The 27,276-nt window shown below is 44.2% G+C and overlaps 1 protein-coding gene across 2 annotated transcripts in view; it reads left to right on the forward strand.

Moving 5' to 3' along the window:
- The window catches only part of SLC38A3 (solute carrier family 38 member 3), a 297,440-nt gene that overhangs the window by 254,719 nt on the left and 15,445 nt on the right, over nt 1–27,276 (forward strand). For both annotated transcript variants that reach the window (XR_015300053.1, XM_086938804.1), the window contains one exon: nt 16,082–16,226. Coding sequence is in view for 1 of the 2 variants with exons in the window: in XM_086938804.1 (XP_086794930.1) it covers nt 16,082–16,226 (145 nt within the window). In the remaining variant the exon portion in view is untranslated. The remainder of the gene's footprint in view (nt 1–16,081; nt 16,227–27,276) is intronic.

Genomic DNA, 27,276 nt, shown 5'->3' on the forward strand with positions numbered 1-27,276 from the left:
ACTCAGTGCATGTGCTCTGACCCTACAATAGTGTATATTTAATTGTCTTGTCCCTAATTGGCATAGTCTTACTTACTTTGACGTCCCTGGTATATGATACCAGGAGTACCTTGGGTCAATTAGTTAGAGTGCCCCCCAGAGACTGCAGCACTCGTTGTACCACCCTTAGTGGGACATGGTAAAACATGGCTCCCAGTCTCCCACTGCAGACAGGAAGGGCAGCTTAAAACTGCTAACTCAACTTTGCCATTTAAAGTAATGGCAAAGCCCAAACCTCCCTTTTTAATGTATATAAGTCACCCCTGTGGTAGGCCTAACGAGCCATAAGGCAGGGTGCTGTATGGTAAAAAGTGGAACATGTACTTGTACAAGTTCCAGCAGTAAAACCCTAAATTGTCGTTTTTTCTGTAGAAAAGCTAGTAGCCCCATTGGCAAGTACAGAGTTACAAGCTGGCACCCCAGCCCTGATAACTTCTGAATGAGACTACAAAGATTGGTACTGTTTGGTATTGAAAGAATCAGTGCATTAAATTCAATTTAATGGTTACATCAAATTTAATATTACTGGTAGGCAAAGAGCAACTTTGGAAGTTGGCACTTTAGTTGCCCAATGTTGCCAGTGCCTGTTTACTGAAATACACAGGATTGTCCTGTAGACAGCTTTCTGCCTTCCTGGGGAGACGTGCATTGGAGAGAGGTGTAACCGCCATCCTGCAGGAAGCGACACGGGCATTAGCCCAAAAGGCGACCTTCAAAGAAGAAGCCACCTTTTGAAAGACAAAGGGGTAACACTTGGTAGAGGGCCTCTCTATTGTTTAAGCAAACAGGCTGGCTCTGGGGACAGGAGAGGAGAAGCCAGTTGCCAATCCGGTTTTTCCAGGGGTGTATAGCCCCCTGTTAGCCACACATCTGGGGGTGGGCTAAGGAGCACTGAGATTCGAGAGAGTGGTCTTGCCATATTGGGAGAGGGCAGAATGGTGCATGCTGTGATAGCCAGACGCCACACTTCCCAGGAAGTGATCATCAGGAGAGAGGGAACCTGGCAGCCCATTGGCTACAAACCGCATCCTACCCTGAGGGCATTTTCTGAAGATAAATAGTGCACCTCTGGTACCCAGAAATCAGATCTCAATCCACTTGGAAGAAGGACTGCCCTGCGCCGAGGGCCCAGCAAAGAGAGGCTGCAGCGATGAGGACTGCACTTGCTGGCTAGTAAAGAGAGAGACTGTGCCTGCCATGTCCTGTTCAAGGACAAGCCGTCCCCAGATCCAGTCAAGCCAAGAGAATTCCAAGGGCCAGCTGAATGGCCACCTGTTTGCATCACAGGGAACAGTTGAAGAAGCCTGCTGAGGCACTTAGGTGGCCCAAAGTTTTAAAGCCGCTACCACCTCCTTGCAGCACCAAGGACTAAGACCCGATGCACCAATTTGCATGCAGGTTCGCTGAACCTGGGAATGGTGGGTCCCCCACAAGGTGAGTTACTGATTCAGAAAGGATTGGCCTGTGACCATGACAACGGGTGACTGGCAGTCCAGTGTTGACTGGACTTCGGCCAGACCGAGAGGACTTTATGGGACATCAACCCTGCAACTAGGACCCCCTCACCAAGTTTGTGGACTGAGTAATCCCAGCTGGAAGACCCCCCTTCGACCGTGTCGCATCCACAGCCTCTTTAGAGCTTCTTCGGCACCCTTCATCCCATGAATCAGGACCACTCCATAGGAATTCATTGCAACACAGATGAAGTGTCTGTAACTGCTAAAGAAAATCTTCTTCTATGTAGATAACTGTTCTGGGGGACATGGTTGGTCCCATTGACTAGCCCCTTGCAGTAGTTGGTCACCCCCAAGTGCTTCTAACCAACCACTTTAACACTTACCTACGTTTTCCTTAAAAAAGATTCCAAGTGTCCAAGTTCTTGACTTTGCCAAGGCTTGTTCGTGGTTGAGTAAAATTTCTTTGATTTATTATTGCATGTAAAATATATATCTCCATAATCCTCTGGTTAATCTTTTTTGTTCTAGTATCGAAATTCTGGTAAAAATACAGACTATTTTTATAAATTGGTTTTAGATTTCTTGAGTGAAGTGTCGATTTCTTATTCAATTGTTTTGGTGCTGTTTAAATGCTTTACACTTGTTCCTCTGTGTAAGCCTTGCTGCTCAATGCCACAGTTACCAAGGGTTGAGCTGCGGGTTTGACAGATGAAACTTAACCAAAAGGTCCTAAATGGGTTGGTAAGTGTATTACACAATGAGGTTGCACTACCACGCCATATATATAATACACGCCATTTCCTCACAAGAACAGAAGAAGTTTAAAACTATGGAGCTGAGAGCAGCATATAAGGAGAGTACTGGTCTTGTTAACACCAACAAATTAGTCCAGTACACCCAATAACAAAAATATAACAAGCAACCGATAACCATTTGCGCACCTCTTGTGTCTACATGCACTGTTTATTAGTATGCTCCAAAACATAGTACCTACAGTACCCTGCCACAAGTGAGAGCTCATTGCTGGACACCAGCAGTTCTTTTCATGTATCTAAATTACTAGCTACAAAGTGTGAATTACAACAAAAGTAACCATGTTTGTAATGCAAATATATTTTCACTCATGAAATACTCCTATCAGAAAGCAGATTACATGTTCTGCCCCTCCTCAAATTTAAGGAGAGGTCAACATGAGTGGTGGGCAAGACGACAGAGACTAAGAAAGACATGAGGAAGGAACAGAGTGAACGGTGGACTCTGGGCAAGAAAAATGGTAACATCGAATGAGAGAAAGGAATAAAACAAAGAAGGAAAGCAAAAGTAATCAAGTGACAGGAGGAAGGTAAAAAGATAGTTTGAAGGGGGTGTGGTAAGGGATAGGAAGAAAATAGGAAGGAATACTAAGAGTATTCATAATAAGTAAGAGAGAGAGACATAATAATGTATATGAGGGTATTAGGCAAGAGAGAATAATTAATATTATCATAGTAGATGGAACATTGGTAGCCAGCCAGGCAATGAGAATGATCCCTTTGTAGGCAACACTACTGTTACTGACCTGCAAAGAAGCATTCTGTTCTCCCAGCTCATTCTCTTCCTGTGTCCTCTGGGCCGCCCCTATAACCCCCAACATAGGGGGCAAGCACTGGAGGAAATATGGAGTGTTACAGGAGTTGGGCTGCCTTCCACCTGGAGAACGTTAGAACATATATGGTTTCTTCTGCGGAGCTCCTTCAGCCACTTCCTCTGACATAGCTCATTCAAACATAGCTGTACAGGTTCGTCCCCTTGCTTGTGCTGGAATGGGAACACCATGCTTCAGGAGAGATGCAGCTGCAAGAAAGGTGAGATGCAGCTGCTCCCACAGTGCACCCTATTTCGGTTGTCTGGGGGAACTAATAACCTTATTGCCATTATCTGAAGGGCAGTAGTGCTGTCACTTACTCACAAGCTCCCCATTCGACGCACTCGCTGAATGAGGAGCTTTTGGGCGGCAGTGACAGAGTCCAGGGTCTCAGGCCCATAATTGCAGGGACAATAACTTACCAGCCATTATTGCCTGTATGTGCATGCTATATCACTTAAAGAAATGGGAACAATATGTTCGAGGCATATGAGCTGCAGAATACATACTTGTGCATAGATCGCCATCTGGTGTTGGGCTTGGATGTTTGCACTTTGTTGTTGTCTTGGAAGAAGTCTTTTTAGTCACGAGATATGTGACTCCTCCTATGGATGCTAGTGCGCATGAGCATCGACTCCATCTTTAGATTGTTTTTTTCCGGCATCGGGCTCGGATGTAACTTGCTGCGCTCCAGTTCGGTACCGCGTTTCCAAACCTTTTTCGACGCGCAACCCATCACCACTCGACGGTATTGTTTCGTTTGCGGCCCTTCGACGTGCTAACCTTAAAATCCTCGATTCCGGTCGTCGACGCGTGCCCCTGCCCCTATCTGCGCCATTCAGCCCTACGGCTAATGGAAAGTACTCCACTTAAAAAATGCCCCCAGGGTGGAGCTAAATTTCCACTCAGTGACCATCACAAGCTCTGCAACCTTTGCCTCTCTGCAACCTTTACCTCTCACCAGAACACGAGGAAAAGGATTGCCAGGCCTGCGCCTCTTTTTGCTCCAAAAATACTATCCGTGATCGCCGGGCTCGACGACACGTTATGGTTCAACAGGCTACACCGGTGCCACACAACATTTTTGACGAAGGTCCCAATGTTCCAGAGGCAGAGGATTTGGAGGAGATGACACTGACTCCGATGACCACATTACTCCAGGTCAACGAGTGAGTACAAACGTCCATGCCCCTGCCCCATCAGATAAACAGAAGGCTCTGGCCAAAACTTCACCTAAAGGCCTAAGTCGAGACCCAAAGAACATTTCAGAAGCCCCGCCTCCGAGCCCGGATCCGGATACAAAAGAAAAGCCTTCCGGCAGCTCGGGAACGAGCACGCCGCATGCTGGTACCCATAAAACACCTTCGGTTCCGAAATCAGAGTCACACCCTATTGCAGTTACACCCAAAAAGGCCTCTGTATCGAAATCTTTGGCACCAAAACATCATAAGACCTCGGATGAAGATTTCGGACTCAACACCGACATCGAAGCCAAAGGATAGGCCACACTGAACCTTTTATAACCAACCTCCCCCCATTGTATATAATAATTATACAGTCTTTTTGTCACTTTTGCGCCGTAAGCACTGAGCACTATAAGTCACTTTCTGCACTACTCACTTTTTTGTACAGCCTTCTTTGCAATTTACATATGATACCAGTATTTATGAATGACTAAGAATGTATAAAATAGTACATAAATACTTAGATGGTTTCTGGATTCTGTTTTCTGTTCAAATTCCTACATATTTTATGAGAAAGTAAAAGAAATTTTGTGTTCCCCAATGAACCAATTGTTGATAATATTGATTAACTGCCCATGTTCATAGGGATACTGGGTTTACCCCATTTGTTGTTTAACTAATCGAAGCCAAAGGAGCACAAGACCACTCCTACGGCTCCAGAGCCCAAATCAAAACCACGCTCGGAACTGAAAAAATCGGTACCAAAAGCAGACAACAAGCAGGAAGAACAGTTTCAGCCAGAACCTATTGATCTGAAACAAAATACATTACATGTTGACCCTAAAACAGGCCATATTGTCAATATCCCAGCAAAAGGAGAGGAAATCAAATACCTCACACTTGGTACATGTGAAGAAAAGAGACTTTGCAACTTAACCCCTAAGACCCTCTTCTCCTATTCTTGCAACCAAACTTTTGTCTCCTACAAACTCTCCCATACACTCTCCTAGACTCTCTCCAATACTTCCATACTCACCCTTACCAACACAGGACGAGGATAATCTAGGGGACGGGGTGGACACAATAAGAATTCTTTAGATGACCCTGATAACACTACTCCACTACAGGATACATGGGATGATTACAACAATCCCACAGATCCTCCAGACCTTCCTTATCCGGATGTATACCCATCTAGGCCATCCCCTCCAGACGACAATATAGGTTTTAGTCAGCTCATTAATAGGGCTGCACAATCTCATGGGGTTGAACTGCATTCAGACCCCATGGATGAAGATTTCCTACTAGATACATTTGCTCAGTCACAAAAATCAATACACACATTACCCATGCTTAAAGGTGTCATTAAACATGCACCAGACATATTTAAAGACCCTGTCATGACTAGGATTCTCAATCCTCGGATTGATAAAAAAGTATAAACCTGCCCCTAACGATCCAATTTACATTAAAGGACAACTCCCTTTAGATTCTTTGGTAGTCGCAAATGCAAGAAAACGTGCTAATTCCCAAACCTCTGGTGATGCTCCACCTTCAGACAAAGAGACCAAACTGCTAGATGCATCAGGTAAACAAGTTGATACCCAAGCAACCAATCACTGGAAAATAGCTAATGCACAAGCACCGCTTGCCAGATATGACAGGGCTCACTACGATGGGCTTGAAGATCTTATTCAACATTTACCTGTCCAATACAAAGCCAAGGTCAATGATCTGGTCCAAGAGGGCAAGTTAATTACAAATGCATCCTTCAAATGTGCCCTCGATGCAGCAGACGCTGCATCTAGATCTGTCAACACCAGTGTCTTACTTTGCAGACATGCATGGTTGCGCATTTCTGGTTTCAAACAAGAAGTGCAAACAACTATCTTAAATCAGCCGTTCGATCAAGAACACCTCTTTGGCCCAGCTGTGGATACAGCTTTGGATAAAATGAAAAAAAGACACAGACACTGCAAAATCAATGGGAGCATTACAATTTCAAACATCACGAGGTTCCCTTCATCGCTCCTTTTATAGGGGTGCATCCAAAAACATTAGCACAGACACTACTTCCTCCTCCTACAAGAGTCCCACACAAACATCCTCCAACAAGGCATATTTTAGAGGTGGGTACAGAGGAAATAATAACAAGGGTAGAGGCCGAGGTAAAAACAACCAAATCTCCCCTACTACCAAACAATGACTTCCCTTCTGACCATTACACTCCTGTCTCACACAGTTCCTACCTGTCTGACATTCCATCACTACATACAGGTGGGTAAGACAAATTATCCAGTATGGTTACTGCCTGGAGCTTACCACAACTCCCCCAACCACACCACCAAAACAACGTTCAATGTCCACGGAACATCTAACACTCCTGAAACAGAAAGTTCTCTCACTTCTTCAAAGTCACACAATAGAACCAATTTCCCTTCAGCAACAAGGCACAGGGGTTTACTCCCTCTATTTTCTCATCCCCCCAAAAAGACAGTACTCTCAGCCACAGCACCCAGACTCTTCACAAGGTGTCTAGCAGTAGTAGCCGCCCACTTGCGAAGACAACAAATTCATGTGCTTCCATACTTGGACGACTGGCTCATAAAAGCCAAGTCATACAGCCAATGTGTTCACCACACTCACCAAACAATTCAGCTGCTCCACAACTTGGGGTTCACAATAAACCTCACTAAGTCACATCTTCAACCGTCCCACATACATCAGTAACTAGGGGCCACAATAGACACTTCCAAACCCCTTGCATTCCCCAATCCAGTCAGAATAGCCAGTATGCAAACCCTCATAACAACATTTCAGCCCCAACACTCACTACCAGCTCGAGTGTTTATGCAGCTAATAGGAATGATAGCCTCTTGTAATCTCATAGTACCTCACTCAAGACTCCAGATGCGCCCTTTACAAGAATATTTAGCACGTCAGGGGAACCAGGCTGAAGGTCAACTTTCAGATCTGGTGTTGCTGGACAGCCGCTCACATCGCTGTCTGCAGTGGTGGAACACACAAAACCTTTCCAGAGGGCGGCTGTTCCTAGACCCAGTTCAACAGATAGTGCTAACAGCGATCGCATCGCTCACCGGCTGGGGAGCCCATCTCTTAAACCACACAATTCAAGGCAGGGGGACCCCTCAACAAAAAGTGCTCCACATCAGTCACCTGGAGTTACTGGCAATCTTTCTAGCATTAAAATCATTCCAAACACATCTCATCAACAAAACTGTCCTTGTCCGCACAGACAATATGACAGTAATGCATTATATTAAAAAACCAGGAGGAACGCATGCTTGGCAGCTTTCTCAACTAGCGCAAAGCATATGGAAATGGGCTATCCCACAGAAGATATACCTTCTAGCAGAACATTTTCCAGGGGTACACAATCAGTTTGCAGATCTGCTCAGTCATCAGACACAGCACATCCAAGAATGGAAACTTCCTCCACAAGTTCTTCATCCATTTTTTCAGATGTGGGGCAACCCAGACATAGATCTGTTCGCCACACATGCAAACTCAAAATGCCCAACCTTCTCGGCCAGGTATCCACACCCATTGTCCTAGGGCAATGCGATATGGATGAACTGGTCAGGCAGATTTGCATATGCTTTTCCGCCACTCCCGCTCGTTCCATTAGTAGTGCGCAAGCGCAAACAACAGTCTCTTAAGATCCGCTAAGGGAGAGCACTGCTATACAGTCTATGCACAAGTATGTATTCTGCAGCTCATATGCCTTGAACGGAAAATGCTACTTACCAGTATGCATCTGTTCTTGGCATGTAGAGCTGCAGAATCAAATATGCCCACCCGCCTCCCCGGTATCTGTTCCAGGGTTATCTTAATTAGATACATTACATATGGACAGCTTTTCTGTTTCTTACAAACTCCATCATTTCCCTTCATGGTGAAAAACAATCTAAAGATGGAGTCGTTGCCCATGTGCACTACCATCCAAAGGAGGAGTCACCTATCTCGTGACTACGATGACTTCTTCCAAGACAACAACAAAGTGCAAACATCTGAGCCCAACACCAGATGGCAATCTATGCACAAGTATGTGATTCTGCAGCTCTGCATGCCAAGAACAGATGCATACTGGTAAATAGCATTTTCCGTCTGAAGGATGAGAAGTAATACTACGAGTATATATTGTATTGTATTGTAATTGCATTTATATAGCGCTTACTACCCCTGACGAGGCGTCGAAGCGCTTTTTCGGCGAGTAGCCCGCTACTCCGGGACCCATAGAGGATTAGTGTTGAATTAGTATAGTGAAACATGCAAGTACATTTTAAGTGGTGGATAGGTTAGTCAGTTATTTGGATTTAGAATGATAGCAGAAGGATAGAGGAGGACAAAGGTTTTTATTTATATAGCGCTTGTTGACGCACGCTATTCAGGAAGCCTATAAAGGATTAGTGGTGAATTAATATGGTGAAATATGAAGTAATTTCAGTGGTGGATATTAGTCAGTTACTTGGAGTGAGAAGAATAGCAGAGGGATAAAAGGGGAAGAAAGATTTGCATTCATATAGCACTTGTTACCCCTGATAGGTGTTGAAGCACTTTTCTGGCGAGTAGCACGCCACTCCGGGACCCATAAAAGATTAGTGTTGAAAATTAGTATAGTATAAATATGAAGTAATTTGAGTAGTGGATATGTTATTCAGTTATTTGGGTAGTATATTATTATAGTTGAATATGGAATTTGAGAAGTGAACATGTTAGTCTGTTAATTTTGATTGAAAAGGATAGTGGAGGGAAAAAAGAGTGAACGATGTATTTATTTTAAATTTTGTTTTAAGGTCTTAGCAGTAGGAGGAGGCTTTTGGATGAGTACAAATGAATTTTGGAGGGGAGGAGTCAGAGGAAAGAGTTTAGGAAGATTTGTTTTAGGGGATTGGTATAGTAAAAAGAGGTGTCAGATGATGCAAGGAGGGGTAGAGTAGGAGACAGTCTAGAAAGGGTTATTTTGGCGATCATTGTAGTGGTATGGGGTTTGGGATACATGAGAGAGTGGATTTAGAGGATGTATTGATAGATGTATAGGATGAGAGATAGGGTAGTGCATTGGAAGGAGTAGTAGAAAGAAGTTTGAGATGAGCTAGAAGGTTGGGCTAGAAGATATATTGAGCGAAGTATAGGCTGAGAAATAGGGTAGTGCATTGGAAATGCTAAATTAGAAGAAAGTGATAAATATATAGATCCATAAGTACATTGAAAGTATTTAGATACATAAAGGAGGTAAGTTTATGTAGATTAAAGATATTGATAGAGACACAGGATGAGAAATAGGTTAGTGCATTAGATATGCTTTTTCAGGAGAAAAGTAACAGACACACTGATCCAAGTACATGGAAGGTATATAGATGCACAATAGAAGTATGTACATGTAGACCAAAGATGATTTTTTTTTCTCTTAACAACATAATATTATTTTACATGTTTATACAAAGTAATACACAAAGATAGGTACATATCTATAGTGAAAACAAATGCTTATATACAGAGGGATATGCTGTAAATTTCTGTTTGCGTATGGTGCTTATGCGGGGAAAAGCCAAATCTTGAGTAGTTTTCTGAAGATAAGGTGGTTGTTGGTGGACCTTATGTTGAGCGGTAAAGAGTTCCAATGTTTGGCTGCTTGAACAGAGAAGGATGTGCCACCCATGGTTTTTTTCTTGTATGGTGGGATTTTGAGGCGAGAAGCTCCTTTAGAGTGGAGGTTCCTTTGTTGAATGTGTTTGGTGATTTTATTCCTGATGAAGAGTGGTCCTATTCCATGTATTCCTTTATGGGTGATACAAAGCAGCTTGAACCTGGATCTTCTGGTAACCGGTAACCAATGCAGGGCTTTCAGAGCAGGGGAGATGTGGTCTTGCGGTTTGATATGCAAGAGTAGTCTGGCAGCCAAATTCTGAATCCGTTGTAGTCTTTTCATGGTCGTTAAAGATGATCTGTGGTAGAGGCTATTGGCGTAATCGAGTTTGGACAGAACAAGGGAGATGGCAGCTTGGACCTTGTGTGGAAATCCCAAATGAGGGAAAATTCGTCACAGCGTTTTTATAGTAGCAAAGCTTGATCTTGCTAGTTTATTCACTTGGGCATTCATCAACAGCTTGGAGTTCATGGTCATTCAGAGGTTTCTTACTTCCTTCGATACTTTAGGCAGTGATCCCAGTTCATCAGGCCATGCGGCAAGCGGGTTGTAATGTTTCCAATCGCCACACGTGAGTATTTCGGTTTTTGAAGCATTCAATTTGAGATGGCTCCAAGTCATCCACTGATCCACGGTTCTGAGACAGCTGAAAATTGGTGATTTTCCAATGTCTTAGGGGCACTCCAGATGAAGGAGTATTTGCGTGTCAACTGCATAGTTATAGCACGTGAGGTGAAATTTATTGATCAGTACTGGTAATGACTTCACGTAGATGTTGAAAAGCATGGGCGAGATGATAGAACCTTGAGGGACCCCTCTTTTGCGGAGTACGGTTTGGACGAGAAAGGTGGGGTATGGATGACATTAGTTCTATTTCGAAGGTAGGAAGCGATCCAGTCTAGAGCAGTTCCCTCTATGATAAAACCTTGAGGGACCCCTGCTTTAGTGGAGTACGGTTTGGACAAGAAAGGTGGGGTATGGATGACATTAGTTTCTATTTCGAAGGTAGGACGCGATCCAGTCTAGAGCAGTTCCCTCTATGCCGGCAGGAAGATCTTGTTGTGCTGGTGTGAGTGATATGTTTTGCTTTTGAGGATTAGTGAAAAGGGGTGCTGATGTATATGTTTCATGCAAAGGATTTGGTTGTATAGTATTGTTTGTGAGAGGAGGTTGTGACATAGAGGGGGTGGTGATGTGTTTATGAGTAGAGTGTATGTTGTGTGTAGGAGTGAATGAAGTAGAGGTGAGAGTGTTTATCTTAGACTGGTTTGTTGCAAGAGTTACAAAGTGTGGTGGTGTGCAGTCTGTGTATTGTGCGTTAGTGTTATTATGGTAGAAGGGAGAGGAGGGTGTTTGTTGGACAACTGATGGAAGGATGATTATATGTTTGTTAGTGATAAAAGGTGGTCTGTTAGGTGTAATTACAGCAGAGAGAGTGTGAATGAATGGGATGTAGTTATGTATGGTGTTGATTGGCGTTGTTTTAGTGATGAGTGTATTGGTTAGTGGTATAGGATAGAGTTGTGTACTGTTTGTAGGTGATGGTGATTATGTGTGGTAGTTGGGATAGTAGGGTGTGTAGATGTGGTTTGGTTGGGTTTGCGGTGCATGCTGGTACATTAATCTGTGCATAGTGTTGTGCGTGGTGTACCTTTGGTGAGTGTCTGTTGCTCTGTTTGTGGATGTCGATGGTGTGGGCTGGGTATTGCTGAGTGGGAAAATAGGCAGCATTTCTGGCCCTAGTCCCGACCAGTCTCGAACAGGCTCAAACAGGTAACTGCTCTTGTCCCCTCTGCCCTTAGCCTCGACGCCCTAAGCCTGGCTTTTTATAGCCCTAGTAATCAGGTGACCCCTTCAGCCAATGGGAACCCTAGCCCTAACACTATCCAATCACAACACTAGCCCTAAAATCTAGAACCAATAGGAGACCAGGACCTTGCAGCCAATCTTAGCCCTGGTCCAAGCAACCAATCAGTTCAAAAACCCTGATCTCTACGTCCAATAAAGGCCCTAGCCCTACCGTTAGTCTCAACCCAAGTCCAAGCAACCAATGGCATAGAAGCTCCCTCTGATGTAAAATATCCCTGTTGCGGGGGGGGCAGAGGGGCTGGTTTCACTGGCTTGTGAACACAAAATGGTGGTTGGGGGTGCACTGTTTTAAAATACAGGTCTTAGCACAGAGCAAAGGAGAAATTTGGAGGGAAAACAGATTTGTCACCAAGGATTGAGAGGGATAAACTACAGAGGTTGGACTTCTAATCCCACAATTCAACATGTTAAATGGGAGCAATCATGGGCAGGGAAAAACCACAAGTTTAAAACACAAAACAGGTGATAAAATAGGCAATCACAGGCAGGTCAAAACTACAATTTTAAACTGTAACAACCACAGGCACAGACAGTAATCACAGAAAGGGAAAATCGTTTTTTAAACAACTTTTGTTTTGGGAAGAGACAGCACTAATCTGTCTCCTTATCACTTCCTGGACTCTGCTTACTGCAGTCTGGGGCACAGGTAGGCTGCAACTCACAAGATGGAGGAGAATGATTTGGGGTGCACCCAGCAAGGCCTTAAGGGGCCTTGGCAGGTGTGAGAGGAGGGCTCAGACTTGCCTGGTAGCTGAATAGCCAATGGTCTGCTGGCCTGGGGGTGGGGGCTGGGGAGCTGCTTTTCCTGTTCAGAATCTCCTAGGAGACATACAGGCTCAATTCACACTTTGGACTACTGCAGGTAAATGCCTCTCTAACTTGAAATCTAACAATACTGTAGAGAAACTAGGCAGAATACAGTGTTTAAAGGTCATGGAACTTCGAGGAGACTTTCAGTATCCTTATAAAGTGTGGAAGATGGTACTTTATTCCTTATAATACATGGTCACACCATAACCCTTGCTAAAATCAATTTAAGTCTTTGGAGTGGTGACCTATCTATGAAATAAATTGAAGGATGCTTGTAAACATGATGAATAACATTAGTATCTCTAGTGCAAAATTAAAGACTCTGAAGAACAGTTAAGGCATGATTTAGAGTTTAGAAGAGAGGGTACTCCTTCTCATGGGCGCCAGAGTGCAGTCTCCATCTAACTAAAGATCCACCTAATTTGGCGTCTGGCGTCTAAAGTATGTTAATAAACAGAACAAACGCCAATACTGTTATCCTAAATACCTGTTATTCCTCACAGCACATGGAAATGAAACCAAATGTGGGTTCTAAGACTAGTGATTCAGTCTGAATAAATCATTGTTTTATTATATTCACTTTAAACACATCTGTAAATTACTTGATGCAACTTTAAACAATTTCTTCGATCCCTCTAATCAAAAAACATTATATACAATGAACAATAAATACAAATGTACACATTCCAAAGCATTTACAACACATTCATTGTTTCCCAGTCAATACCATGCATTCCACATTCACTCAGTCATTCTAGCAAACATAGGAAAAGATTGTCTATTTACATAAAGAATACAAAACACCATAAACAATACTTTTTTGAAATGTTGTGTTTTCAACAGAAATGTAAAACATTTGAGATCTATTGGCATATAAACTGGCGGTCTACGCGTTTCGAACTCCTAATGGGTTGGGAGTTCTCATCAGGACCTCATAACTTCTAGTGAAGAGGAGTCTCAAAAATCAATCTGACGAAGAACAATATGTCCCAGGTCGTGTGGAAATAAAGCAATTGTTTGATATCACGTATAGGGACTGTCAATCGAGCCTTTAATGAGGAATCTCTGTGGGAAGGCGCCGTGTATGTGGAGGGGTCGGATGATTCACGCTCACAGAATTGCCTTTGGCATGCAGATCTCGGTGTGTAGAAATCACCGTGGGCACCGCTGTCGAGTTACCAGCTACGTCCGCGTTAATGTAAATCGGCTATTTACCAGAAGCAGAGCCACTCAAAGACCTCAAAGTGGTCGATATATATTAAGGTGTGCATAGAGGTGTGCAGGGTAGCAGCGTGCCCGTCATGGTGTGTAACCGGGCCAGCACTTCCTCCCAGTATTTGAACACCGGGCCACAGCTCCAGGCTAGGTCTAGAAAGTCTGCATGTGGTTACCTACATCGCTTGCAGTGATTCGAGTCCCTGAGGTCCATCCTATGTAACTTTGAAGGGGTATGATATATCTGGTGTAGGAATTTAAAATGGATGATGCGTAAATTCCCGTTGGGGGTAAGACGGCCGATCAATTGGCATATTCGCACCTGTCGTCCCCATCTATCTGTGGGTCTAAGATTTCATTCCATTTATTTAGACTTTTGTCAGGCCCCCTACTCGTCTCTTCCTGAACCGCTCTGTATAGTCTGGTAATTATTTTTTTCCTTGTAGGTAGCACCGCAAAGTCGCTGCAGAGACTGGAGTGTCGGGGCCCAGTAGAAAAGTCAGGGTAGTGGTCCAGTACGGCCCGCTTAAGGTATATTGAAATAGGGAGGTAGGGTTTTGTATGTATTCCAGGTCGCTGTGTGTGAGATACTGCCCATTGGGGTACAGGTCGCCCATCGGATCAATGCCCGCTTCTTTGAGCGATTTTAGAGAGCCTACCTCTGAGTGACTGATAAGGCGGCATGATGGGCCAGGGGAAGCGCGGGTGCGTACAGTGGCAATTTGCGTGCTCGGTTACCTATCGCCTGCCATGCAGCCACGGTCGTGTCTATCGAGTTAATTTCTGTCTTTGGCGTGTGATGTGTAGAAACATGCAGAGAAGTTCTATCATTCCTATAATTACATGCAGAGTTGAAAAAGTAAAAATATTGAAATAAACATTTCCTTTCTGCTTACTACTGTTCATGTAGAAAAGTAGTGAAGAAGGAAAAGCCATGTTTCGTTTTTTAAATTCCAGCTTTAATTGTTCACTGTGACCTGCCTTCCCCCTTGGCTGCTGGCTTTTGTGGCAGACACTGTTCCGTCAAAATTCAACAATATTAGGTTGTTACATTTGAACAGATACATCATTGCTTTATTTCAGGGAACTAGGGACGTCACAAGTCACCTGTAATGAGGAAATTAGAGACAGGCTTTTATAATGGGACTGCAGATTTCAATTCAAAACATAACGAACAGTAGGGTTGAAATTGTAAGAAACATTAAGCAAATAACAGAAGTGATTTCAGGAATAATATAAGAGCAGCAGGGAACAGTAAGAAGAGGGACTAATAGTAGAGAAGGACATAACAGGTGCAAGGAGTACAAAATTGTAAGTTTTTGGAAAAGAATATGAGAGAGCAGAATGATAGAGGGAATAGCTGACTGACAAGCGTGTGAAAGCTTATCATGACAGGGGCAGGCCCGAAAAGGGATCAAAGGAAAAGCAGGAGAAAAGGAAATAATCTGAGAGTGTTAATGAGAGAATAATACAGTACAATGATAGCAAAAGAAAGGGGAAGGGGATCATAAAGCTTTGGAAACAGAATAAAGGGATAGGATTTCAGCAAAGAGGTGAAATGACGGTAAAATGAAAGAGAATTGGAAGCAGTAAAGGAGAGAATAGCAAGAGTGGTGTAAAATAGTATAAGTGTGGAAAGAAGTAGAAGGAGAGACAAAAAGCACACAAGGAAGATGGGAGACATAAAATAGGGAATGGATAAAACTGAGGGAATGAATAACAATAGAAAAAGAAGGAATAGGTTAAGAGAGTGAAGATATAGCAGGCGAGAGGAAAGAATGAGTAAAAGGATGGGATAGATGAGAAGCAGGGTTAAATGGGAGTCAGTTGGGAAAGGAAAAATAAGAAAGCAGATGAGATATTGAGAGGGATATGAGTAACAAATGAATGGGAAAGAAAAACTGGGATAAAGAACTTGAAAGGGAGAGTGAAGGGGAGGTATGAGGGAAAGAAATGAGAGTAAAGTGAGAGATACTTCATCAGAAGACTTAAGCAAGCAAGAATTGTTAAAAGATAAAAGTAGTAGGAGGTAAATGTTGAATGAAAAGAAGTGAAGCACTGAACATTAGGAGGTGGAGAGCAAGTGCTAATATTCCAAGATATAAGCATGTTAATGATGGTAAATGTTCACCTTCGTTTGCCTCCCAGGGGGCTCCTTTTATAAGAACCAATGTGGTCCTGTCGGCTCTGATCCCTTTGCTCTCACTCTTAGGTGCGTCGGGCCATCCAACATATGCTGTTCCAGAACAAGCCATTCAACTGGTTGCGCCATGTCATTATCGCCGTTGTCCTTCTCACTCTCATCAATTTGCTGGTCATCTTTGCGCCCACCATCCTTGGTATCTTCGGCATCATCGGTGAGTCATGCCTTGATAATTCTTGAAATATATACCATAGATTGCATACGAAAGATTCATGTTTTCAGTTACTGAGATAAAAAGTCACAATCTCAGCTGGCAAACAGACATGAGCTCAAAGTTATCTGGCTGTAGTGTTTAGGAGGTAGAACTCTTTGGCGAATTGATTGGTGGACATCTCTTTCAACCGGAACTCTGGTAGAGGCTCACTGTTGGAGTTTTTGTTGGATCTTCTGCGGATGGCACACCTTCCTTGATAGCAGTTGTAAAGCAAAGGCTTTATATTCCCATTCTGTGCCCTTTCTGTCTCACTTCCATCCTTACTGTTTTAGTCCTGAATTTTCAATGTATTTGGTTTCCAGCTTTACCCTCCATGTTTGGTCTCCATCTTTCTCATCTTGTTTGGTCTCCAGACTTCCCTCTGTGTTTGGTCTCTGGCTTTACCTCCCTTTATCAGAAACCTGGTTTGTTTATTTCTTGAATGGACGGACAACACAGAAACTACTGAAACAAATAACTCACTTCAAGCTCCCCGTTTGTCTTCATTCCTGAAAATAAACATAAGGTAAGAATATGGTAACTCAGAAAGTACGCTGGACTGTTAATGTGGCTATACTGCAAATCAATAGGAGAGAAAAGACACTCTAATTGCTACCAGGAAATGCTTCTGCCTCCTAATTGCACGTGTAAAATTGAAAAGTAGTTATAAATACCTCATGCATATTAGGCCAACTTAGCAATGTCTCTTGTAGAGGCATATAGTGGAAAAACAAATGATTTGTCACAATATAGCTTGACAAAAATGTGTTCTGTCATATCTTATCTAGAGTATCTACTACTACAATGATGTAGTAGAGGAATATTGTAGTAAAAATTCATGTTGCCCAAAAATACTGTGTCCTAAGTAGTATTATCGCTCCATTGTTGTTAATAATAGAAAATCTACACCCAATGGGATAATATTTTTGTGATCAATATTTAAGACACATTGTTTATGACTGACAATATTTCTCCCGTTGATATTCTGACATACAACCTACCACAACATTGTGACTATAGGTAAGTTAAGCTTTACTATACTTAATCTCACATCAGCGTACTTTCAAGATATCTCTGTGTTCAAAATGACTATATATGAGGTTAAGAACACGAAAACTATACTTACAATATATACTTAACGTCACAATTATTTGGTAGTTAATTTTCTGGATATGATATTCTGACAGAACGATATTCATAGCTCAGTATAGTTGTACAACACAGGAAAACCAGCTCCCAAAAATACCACCAGGCAAGGTAGTTTAGGCAACAGAAGAGAAGTTCAGTTTAATTTGAGTAGTATTGCATAGTAAGATACCAGACAGGACTGAGTGCTCAAACCCAACAAGAATTTTGTGCAAAAGAGAGACCTAAAATGAAGTGAAGCCTTAATAGGATGCAGGGACTAACAGAGAGACAGCGAGTTGATGGGTCATGAGATACTAACTAGTGTATTTAGTCCTGTGCTTTATGTTTAAAAAATAAAGTGCAGTGGCACAAAGAGTTTGCTTTGGAGCCTGTCACCATGCTGCTGTATGCGTTCAGTGTAGGGGCAGCTAAAGGCTAGGCCGCCTAGTCTTAATTCCACCTCATGCCTCTTTCGTCCACCACCCTACACTTCCTGTCTCTTTATCTCACTTATGCAGGTTCATGTTCGTCTCTGCTTTCTGCCTTTTGCCATGTCTTCCTACATTTCTCTAGCTTCTCCGATCCCCTCTTTGCTGTATTTCTTGCTCTCGGTCAAGGTCTGATGATGAAAAATAAGTCTTGGTCGCCAAAATTAATAGCAGTGTGTAATATCTTGCCCTATATAAAATGTGTTACTTCTCAGGCCCTCATTACGACAAACCGGTTTAATCTGGTAAATTATGTTACTGAAAAAATCGCAATCCTAGGTTTTGTGAGAAATATTGGTAGATCTAACCTGCTAATATTTATAGGGAGAAAAATGCCTGGAATTTACCAGAACATGCTAATTTGATGCAGTTAGGATCAACATATGCATGTTTATCTCCCCAGAACACCAAATTGATGGCATTTATCACACCCAATACATTTTGACTCCGCAGAGTGGGATTTCTTTGGGTGCAATAAATATCACATAAATGACTAGACTGCTTGTAATGATGTATGGAAAGTGGTATGCAATATGAGTGGAATGTTGGATATGTCATAGTTTGTTGGTGAGAGGGAGGCAGCAGAGTAGAAGAGGGTGTCAAGCAGGAAGGTCCTCCTTGGAGGCATGTTTTATCTGCAATGTATTCTCTAACTTAGCTTAATATATAAGTTATCTACACAAACTACAAATACAGAGTTCACTCTGCCTTTGTTGGAATTCTGCACTGGTGATGAGATTTAAGAACTTGCATGTTACTGGAAGATGCACTTAAGGTAGAGAGATGCCTGGCAGGCAGGGATGCTTTGGTATAGCAGGAGGTACTTTGCCAGAAGAGGAATTTTAAGGCATGAATGAGCTAAGTGGGCTCTGGCCCAGGGCCTCAGTCTTTCGGAGGCGGGGGGAGCTGTTAGAGCCGACTTTGTAATGCAGACTCTTGCCCTGATGACCTTGAATAATTCTTAAAGAGATTGCTTTAAATATCCTTTTCCTTTAATTTATTTTTTAATGTGGGTGATTCGTGGGATTCTTTTATGTTATGTTATGTTATGTTATGTTATGTTAAAAGTGTTTAATACCGCGCACATACACCAATTGGTTTCTTGGCGCTCAAGGACCATGGAATAGGACACAGGGAGTGTAGGCAGCTAACCGTGAGCAAGACGGAACAAATGAGTTTTCAAGGATTTGCGGAAAGTGGGGTAGTCAGAAGTGAGCCGAATTGGGAGGGGAAGGGAGTTCCAAGTGGATGGGGCAAGGAAAGAGAAGCCAGCACCACCATGCTTCTTGCGTCTGAACCTGGGAATGACCAGCAGGTTGTGGGCAGAGGATCTAAGGTGTCGGGAGGGAGCATAAGGGTGTAGGCAGAGAGAAATGAAAGCATGGGCAGAAACAAAAAGAGATTTGAAAATAGTGCAGCCAAGTTTGAAGATGCAACGTTGCGCAACCGGGAGCCAGTGCAGGGTTTTTAACAGCGGGGTGACATGTTGGTGTTTGGGTTGCTGGAAAATTAATCTGGCTGCCTGGTTTTGCACCAGTTGAAGCCGTTGAAGATGGTATGCTGGGATCCCCACGTATAGACAGTTGGCATAGTCTAAACGTGAGGTGACCAGGGCCAAGATGACAAGAATGAGAGCCTCTGGAGATAGGTACCTTCGGATCTTCCCGATCCTGCGAAGGTGGAAGAAGCAGGCCGAGGTAACAGCATTAATATGCGGCCGCATCGAGAGGTCACTGGAGATGGTAACACCTAGGCTCTTCACGGAGTCAACTGGGCAGGGGGGGGGGGCCGAGGGCAGGGGGCCAGAAGTTGGGAGTCCAAGGATGTGGGGGCCCACCAATCAGGACCAGCTCTGTCTTGCTAGGATTGAGCTTCAGCTGGCTGAAGTTCATCCACTCATAGATGGAGAGCATGGTGGTTTGGAAATTAGAGCAGGAGAGAGGAGAGGAGTCGATAGGAAAGATAAGTTGCAGATCATCTGCGTAATTAAAAGTGGTAACAGAAGAGTGGCGGAGAGAGACCAGGAGAGGCTGCATGTAAAGATTAAACAGAAGAGGAGATAAAGCAGAACCCTGGGGGACACCGCTGGAAAGTGAAGTGCAGGGGGCAGAAAAGGAAGATAAGTGTACAGATTGGGTCCGGAGTTGGAGAAAGGACACAATCCAAGACAGGGCCAGGCCCGAGATCCCAGCATTTCTGACACGGTCGACCAGGATGTCATGGTCGACCGTGTCGAAAGCGGCCGAGAGATCAAGTAGCACTAGGGCCTGGTCCATGTTCTTATCAGCCCCCTGTCTCAGCGTGTCCATAACCGCTATCACCACTGCCTCCGTGGAATGGGAGGGTCTGAATCCGGCCTGTTGATCATCGAGGAAATGAGTTTCCTCGATGAAGGTGCTCAGGCAACGGGTGACGTAGGTTTCCAAGACCTTCCCCAGGTATGGGAGAAGGGAGATAGGTCGATAGTTGCCCAGGACCGCAGGGTCGGAACCGGGATTTTTTAGAATAGGTACTACCACAGCGCTTTTGAAAGCATTGGGGACAGAGCCTATGGAGAGTGAACGGTTTAGGAGGTCCAGAGGAGGGCCGGGACAGGCCATAAAGGCGTCTCTAAGGATTTGGGGAGGGCAACAGTCCTTGGGGGAGCCTGAGCCCACAGCCGAGAGTAATGAACGGAAAGTATCTAAAGAGATAGGGGGAAAAACATTCAGGGAGTGAGGATTCGAAGGAGGAAGGGCGCTGATCTGAGACATAGTGGTGGGGGGAATATTGTTTTTAATCGTGGAGATTTTGGATACATTTACATACATTTTGCAGAGAAATGTCGTGTTCATCTTTAACGCAACATACATATAAAAGTTTCTTTTAACTTAAAACAGGACCTCACTTCTGAGAAATAGGTGGGGGTCACAGAGATTATTTGCAGTAATGTTAGTGAGCTGCTGCTGTGTCACAATATTGAAAACACACGTCACTATCCCTGAATATAACACATAAACACATTTGGAATTTGGACGAGTGTGCCTCTGCACTGTCAGTGACCAGGTAAAAAGGGTATGAAGAGCTGAAACTGGATCATAAATTCAAAGCTGTTCCGAATAGGGGACCCCAAAATACATTCGGCCCAGGGCCCCCAAGATCCTTAAGATGTCCGTGCTAGAGGAGCAGAGTCTTGTCCTTCACTGACCAGGATGGCTATAATCTGCCATCAATAGTCCCAAATTTTCAGAAATTAATTATGGATAATTGGTAGGACCATTGTGCATGTTGTTTTGACAATTAATGGTGAATTATGTTTTGTGCTTACACCTTGATGTGAATTTTGTTTGATTAAACACCATATCCAGCAGTTCTGCGTGAAACATCAGCAGCCAGAGAGCACATCTGAATGCCAGCAGTATGGTGGTTGGCTGTTACAGTGCCACAAGGAGCTCTTGCTGAGCTCCCAATTCGGTATCCTCCATACTACCCCCTCAGACAACTTTCCTGGCTATGAGAACCTAGCAGCCTTTAGGAGATAGGAAAGAGTAAAGCAACTCCTCATTACTCAATTACTGTCTGTTGGCATCCAAAGAAGGCAAGTGTAAAGCATACAGCAAACGAGCAGAACCTGCTAGACAATGCTGGAGCGCTGACGGGCTGTGGCCATACGAGATAAGGTGAATGGTTTGCTGCTCCCACTCTTCCCAAAAGATTGGAGGACGGAGCTGAGCTGAGTGGAGTAGGACGCCAATACATGGTTGACTATCGGGGGGGCGTGGCTGCTCTTTACGGCTTTCCAAACCCTCTCGAGAATTGGGTGGCAGCTGTATAAGTCTATGGATGGCTGTGTCTTGGGTGACGTAGAAACCGCAAGGACACTTCTATGGGAGACTGCGTTGCACCATAAGGGTCTGACTTCCTCTTTTAGACACACTAGACCGGGATATGCTGTGCTGTTTACTCGTGTTGCCTTATTGATACATTGTTGCTGAAACATTGTTGCATTGCAGCTGCTGGACCATCTCTATTATGCACAATTGCTTACTCGCTCGAGTTTAAAGAGATTTACTGATGCAAACCTGAAGCTGCTGTACGAATCTATGCACAATCCTTAAACAGAGAGAGAAAGCCAGCAGGTACATCCATTTAGGTTTAACAAAGAATTAAAGAACTGGAGATTCTGAATATCTATGTATCTTGTCTACATAAGAGGGCACTTAAGAGACATATCTTGTCTTCATAAGAGGGCACTTAAGAGACATCGTAGTCACTAAGTCTGCATGGCTCAGAAATATTACTCTGGAGATACGTAACATCGAGGCCCACTGACTCAGAATTGGTACTGGGACTGGCAGAGGGAGAGGCTGACCCTCTAAACTTGGTGTAACACCAGGCGGATTAGACCAAACTACCCTATGTCTTACAGAAAATCACTCTGCCATAAGTAATACTGGTATGGCCCTAGCTCCAGAGGAGGGGAGCATGACAAATGGAAACAAGGCCTAGGAGGACCTTACCTTCCAAACGGCAATTGAATGATCACGCTGGGGTTTAGAGGTCCCCCGTCCTCTTGTTAAAGCAGACTTTAAATGTGACCTCCTGCTACAGCTTAAATTGCAGAGATAGTTCCTACAATACCAGGAGAACCTAGTATGTCAAGACAGTAAATCTTGGCAACTGGAATTTCCTTCATACTACAACTATAGCCACTGACTCAAACCCTGCTGTAAATTATACCACTTGAAATGTGGCTACTCAAGATAAAATTGTCATTGCTGGAAGTGTGAATCACTCTCAAAAGCAACCCAACCCGGTTTCAGTTGCCTTTACCCAATGCATAACCCCAAACGAGATGGCTAAAATAGATGACAGCGGGGCAAAGGCAGAAGGAGTCACCCGTACCGCAACAGTAGCCCTCATATCAGAACAATTTGACCAGCCAGATAAATCTGCTCAACTAGACCACCCCAGTCATCCTCCAATAATACGATGGAAGCGAGACTGGAGCTTGAGCTGGCTACCCAGCGGTAAGCAGATATTGAGTTCTGTGGCTCCTTAGTTAGGCCGACCCAGGGTATAGGAGGGCATCGGGGGCGAAAAGACGGGGGAGGTTGGGAAGTGGTCAGAGAAGGAGGGGGAAGAAGGAAGGGTGGTGGTGAGGGGTGTGTTGGGGAGGATTTTGGGGGGTAGAAAATTGACAGCAGGAGCATCTAAGTGTAGTTTCTCTAAAGGGGAATGTTTAAAAGATTGCCATGGAACATCAATGGCATCAAGAATGGAATAAGAAATCTAAGGTATTCTCTAAAGCCTGGGGGCTAAAGCTGGATATCTTGGCTCTACAAGAGATGCTTCTTACTAGATCAAATAAAATCAAATAAGACTAGTCAAGGACCCTGCAAACTAAGAATGTTTGGGGTAGTTAACTCCCCATATGTCTCAGGGCAAAGAAGGGTTTCCATAATAATATGCAATAAGACATTTAAGATATTAAGCAGCACATCGGATATTGATCACAGATGGACAAAAGCGGTGATGGTTAATTCACAATCATAATAATCCATTCGTTACTGCCAATGTGTACACACCTAACTATGACAGAGTTATAATAATCCTGTTATTGTTATGGGGGATTTTAACTCCAATTTAGACCCCTCAACAGATACTACTAATGCTGCCTTTACAGGGTGTGGGAAAAACACAAGACCCAGTATCTTCAGCATGATGTTACCTTTAGTAGATGTATGGAGATATACCAATGGGACTGGCACAGGGGTACACTTTCTACTGTAGACTGCATAAGCAAAACTCCCAATTTGACATGTGTCTGATTAGCAATCTCCTTGCTCCAATTTGTATAGTGGAAATTCAACATTTGCTATACTCTGACCACTGAGCCGTGTCTCTTACTTGGCATGTTTGGAATATAGATAATAATCAACATCTGTACTTTCTTCCTCAATTTATTTTGGAACAGGAGGATTTTATTAGGTTTTTGCAGATCTAAATAGTAGACTTCATTCAAATTAATCAGGGGTCAGTTTGAATGTCCACGGTATGGGATACAATGAAAGCGTATATCAGAGGCCTCACACAATCTTTTAAATATCAATCTCAGAAACCGGACAGGGAACAGAAAATGTTGCTATGGTACCAACTCAACAGGCTCATTTACCATCACACTGCACAAACTGCTGCACATTCCGATAGTAGTAGTATAAGAAATGGGCACCCGGTAATCCATAGAACAAGGGTAATGTAATTGTGCATAAACAAGTTTTCTACCAGGAAATCATTCATAAAACATTTTGACCAGAAAAACATTTTTGAATGGGCAGTCTCAACGATGGTGCATCACAGCACTCAGTGACTGGTCAGCCAATTTGTTCCTACAGGACCGTTTGAAGAAATCCACTAAGAAATCTCTTTAATTTGAACTATTTCTTTTATTGATTGGGCTAGGTGACTACCTTATGTCCCCTGCAGAAAAAAAAAGTTTGGACACACATGCTTACCTGTGGGGGCCAACATCGTTCACAGCCCTCTATAAATAGCAAGTACTGCCATGACAGCAGCACCTGATCATGTGTGATGCCCTGACTCTGCATCAGCTTTGTGGACAGGTCCCCTTACAATGACAGGAAGAAATTACGTGGTGCTGTTATAATTCTTCTAGACACTGTTCTCTAGATGGAAGGTTTCCAGTAAAGCGCATATGGTCCTTCGATAGACTGTAGCTGATTTCAATTGGCTGAGTGTAGTCCAGAGAATGCTAGGCACCAGAATACCTCTAGACTAATGCATACTTTTATGCTATAGCGCTATAAAGAGAATATCATTTGGCCCACTCCAGGCCATTCTTCAGATGCCCTGGACCGCAGAAATTCAATGCCGCACTTGCATAGGAAATGATTTGCCGTGCTTTCCTTTTTTTCTGATTTTTTCAGTATTTTTTCCACAAAATCAACATGTTGCTGTTAAAAATCAATTTGTCGGAGCTTCTGGGAACAGAGTTTATTTGCTTGTTTGCTTAGACTAACTTGTACTGATTACCAACCCTGATGCAAAATCCCGCTCCTGCGTCACGGTTAATATGCGCTCACCTGGCACATAATGAGATGTTTTTCTGCTTCTTCAAGCCCCAGCGCTGTTTTAAGCCTACCTGCTCTCCGGTGTTACCCTGGTGGGATCATGATCCCAGTGTCTGCTCATTGCTTCTTGCTGCCACTGCCAAAGGACTCCATCGGCCAGAGTGCATAGCGCTCCGCCCGGCTGCCGCTAATGAGGGGGAGGCGCTGTAGTGAACTTGCGCATTTAAGCGCTGCTTCTCCCCCTGCGGCACGGGCCGTGCCCGGACGAAGCCCGGACCAAGGGCGGGCCCGTCTGAGCCCGTCCGAGATTGGTAGAGGCTGGGCTGGGCCACCTTATGTACATCTGACACTCACAATAGCAAGGTACTGTTTAGCTCTATCCGACCCGCGGCTATGCCTCCTGTGGGGGCTGGTCCATCTTGCAAGTGCAAGGCAGGTGTGGGAGGGGGGGGGTGGTGGGAACACTTGATGCTTTTTTATCAAGGCCAGAATCTGCACTGATCCATGAGATTCAATTAACAGAGCACAGGCTATCTTTAGAACCTTTATTTCCCCTAACTAATGGTAGTCTGCCCCCCCCCCCCCTGTTTTAACACACACAGATAATCCCTCTGCCACACCGCCCTTGTCCCTAAGCCAGCATACTTTGGGCTCCAATACCCCACTACCAGATATTCCATCCAGCCCAGACACTAACTCAGGCATAACAAGGGTTACAACCAGGGGCAAGAAAGCAACGCAGGATGAGAAAGGGGAGCCACCATCAAAGAAAAGGAAAGGCCGGGGTCCAACAAAAGCCACCCCCCAATCATCAGATGGAGTCAAACGGAAGGCAGCTTCAAGGGGGCATGGCGGATGTAGCCAAACTACTTCGGCCACCACCGCCGTTGTTAGTCCACCTTCATCTATTGAGGAATCTCTCTACACACAGATAGTGCAGGGAATTTCAAACCTTCTTGACCCCTTGATGCAAAAACTGTGTTTGATAGAGGATAGACTTAACAAAATGGAGCAAGACCTGTCTCACACTATCTCAAGTACTTCTAGAGTACAGATGGATGAAGAGGGCAGCTCTTCTCAGGGGGGAGGGGGGTCAGGATAAAAGAGTGGTTGTTACTAGGGCACTGAACTCCATTGAACTAGCCCCTGCTGACAGCCATCATATCTCCCTGACACGGGGAGGCCCTAGCTTACTGGGTTCGCAGCATGTTTTGAGAGAAACCCGCAGACGCTCTCCCAACCGATTATGCCCTGCAAGTGCCTAGAATGCTTTTAATTTTTTGCATCTTCCCCCGGAAGCCACTCCCTACACTGTAGTTCTAGGTAATGTCCCTGGGTTAGCACCGCAGGCATCTGAGGATTGGTCAACCTTGAGAAACAAGGGTTTACACTTCCTGAGCTCAAGGACGGGGATCAAAAACCGTTTGTTTAACAAATTTAAAATGGTCCGCAGAGTACCATGGGTAGGGAAGTCCCTAAAGTCCCTCAGGGGTGACTGCGTGGTTCTAAGCTTCAGGTCCCCTGGTCTGGTTCAGCACATTCTGGCGAGGGCAGGGGACCTTGATGTCAGGGATGATATCTCTGTTCTCCCCCTGGGGTACTTCTACCTACCCTCTGATACTACTAGATTTGTTGGAAGGAGAGGGTCCTCTCAAGCACATGGTCAATTTACCTATTCTGTCCCCCTTAATAATTGCTTTGATGTCTTCTCTTCATTAGAAGACATCGACTGACTTGTAGCACCTGACTGCACTGACTTATCTGGGACTGGCATATTTATGGACCCAGAGGCCTATGGTAATTGTCCCCCTACTCGCATTCCACCTGATTTCCTTCAAAGAACTCGGGATACTACAACAGAGCGGGATGCACTAGGTAATAACCCTGGCCACCTCAGGGGGGGGGGTCTACCCTATCCAAGTGGAACAGAAAATGGAGGGGCCGGAAGGCATGGTCGATGCTCACCTAGTAGGTTCCATCTCACTCGATTGTCCCTATGGTCCGGACACGCAGGTGGCTGAGTTCGTACCTCCTCCCTATCCTTCCACAGAAAGTCCATCTCAAGGGCACCTTAAGTCTGTTATGACATTTGGCTCCTAGAATATTACAGGTCTTCTGCCCAAAACCGCATCCTGCGATTGGGCAGTCTTTATCATACAGTTTGACCTCCTGTCATTCCAGGAGAACTGGTCCATGGATCAGGTATACCATCCCAGGTTCTTACATTTTTTCAAACCTGCTCAAGGGAGACGGAAAGGTAGACCCATTGGCGGTGTCACTTGCTGGGTGAGACAACAAATGGTTTACAGGGTCTAGGTGGTCCCT

The sequence above is a fragment of the Lissotriton vulgaris genome, chromosome 9, assembly GCF_964263255.1.
Source record: "Lissotriton vulgaris chromosome 9, aLisVul1.2, whole genome shotgun sequence".
In the NCBI taxonomy this organism is placed as follows: Eukaryota; Metazoa; Chordata; class Amphibia; order Caudata; family Salamandridae; genus Lissotriton; species Lissotriton vulgaris.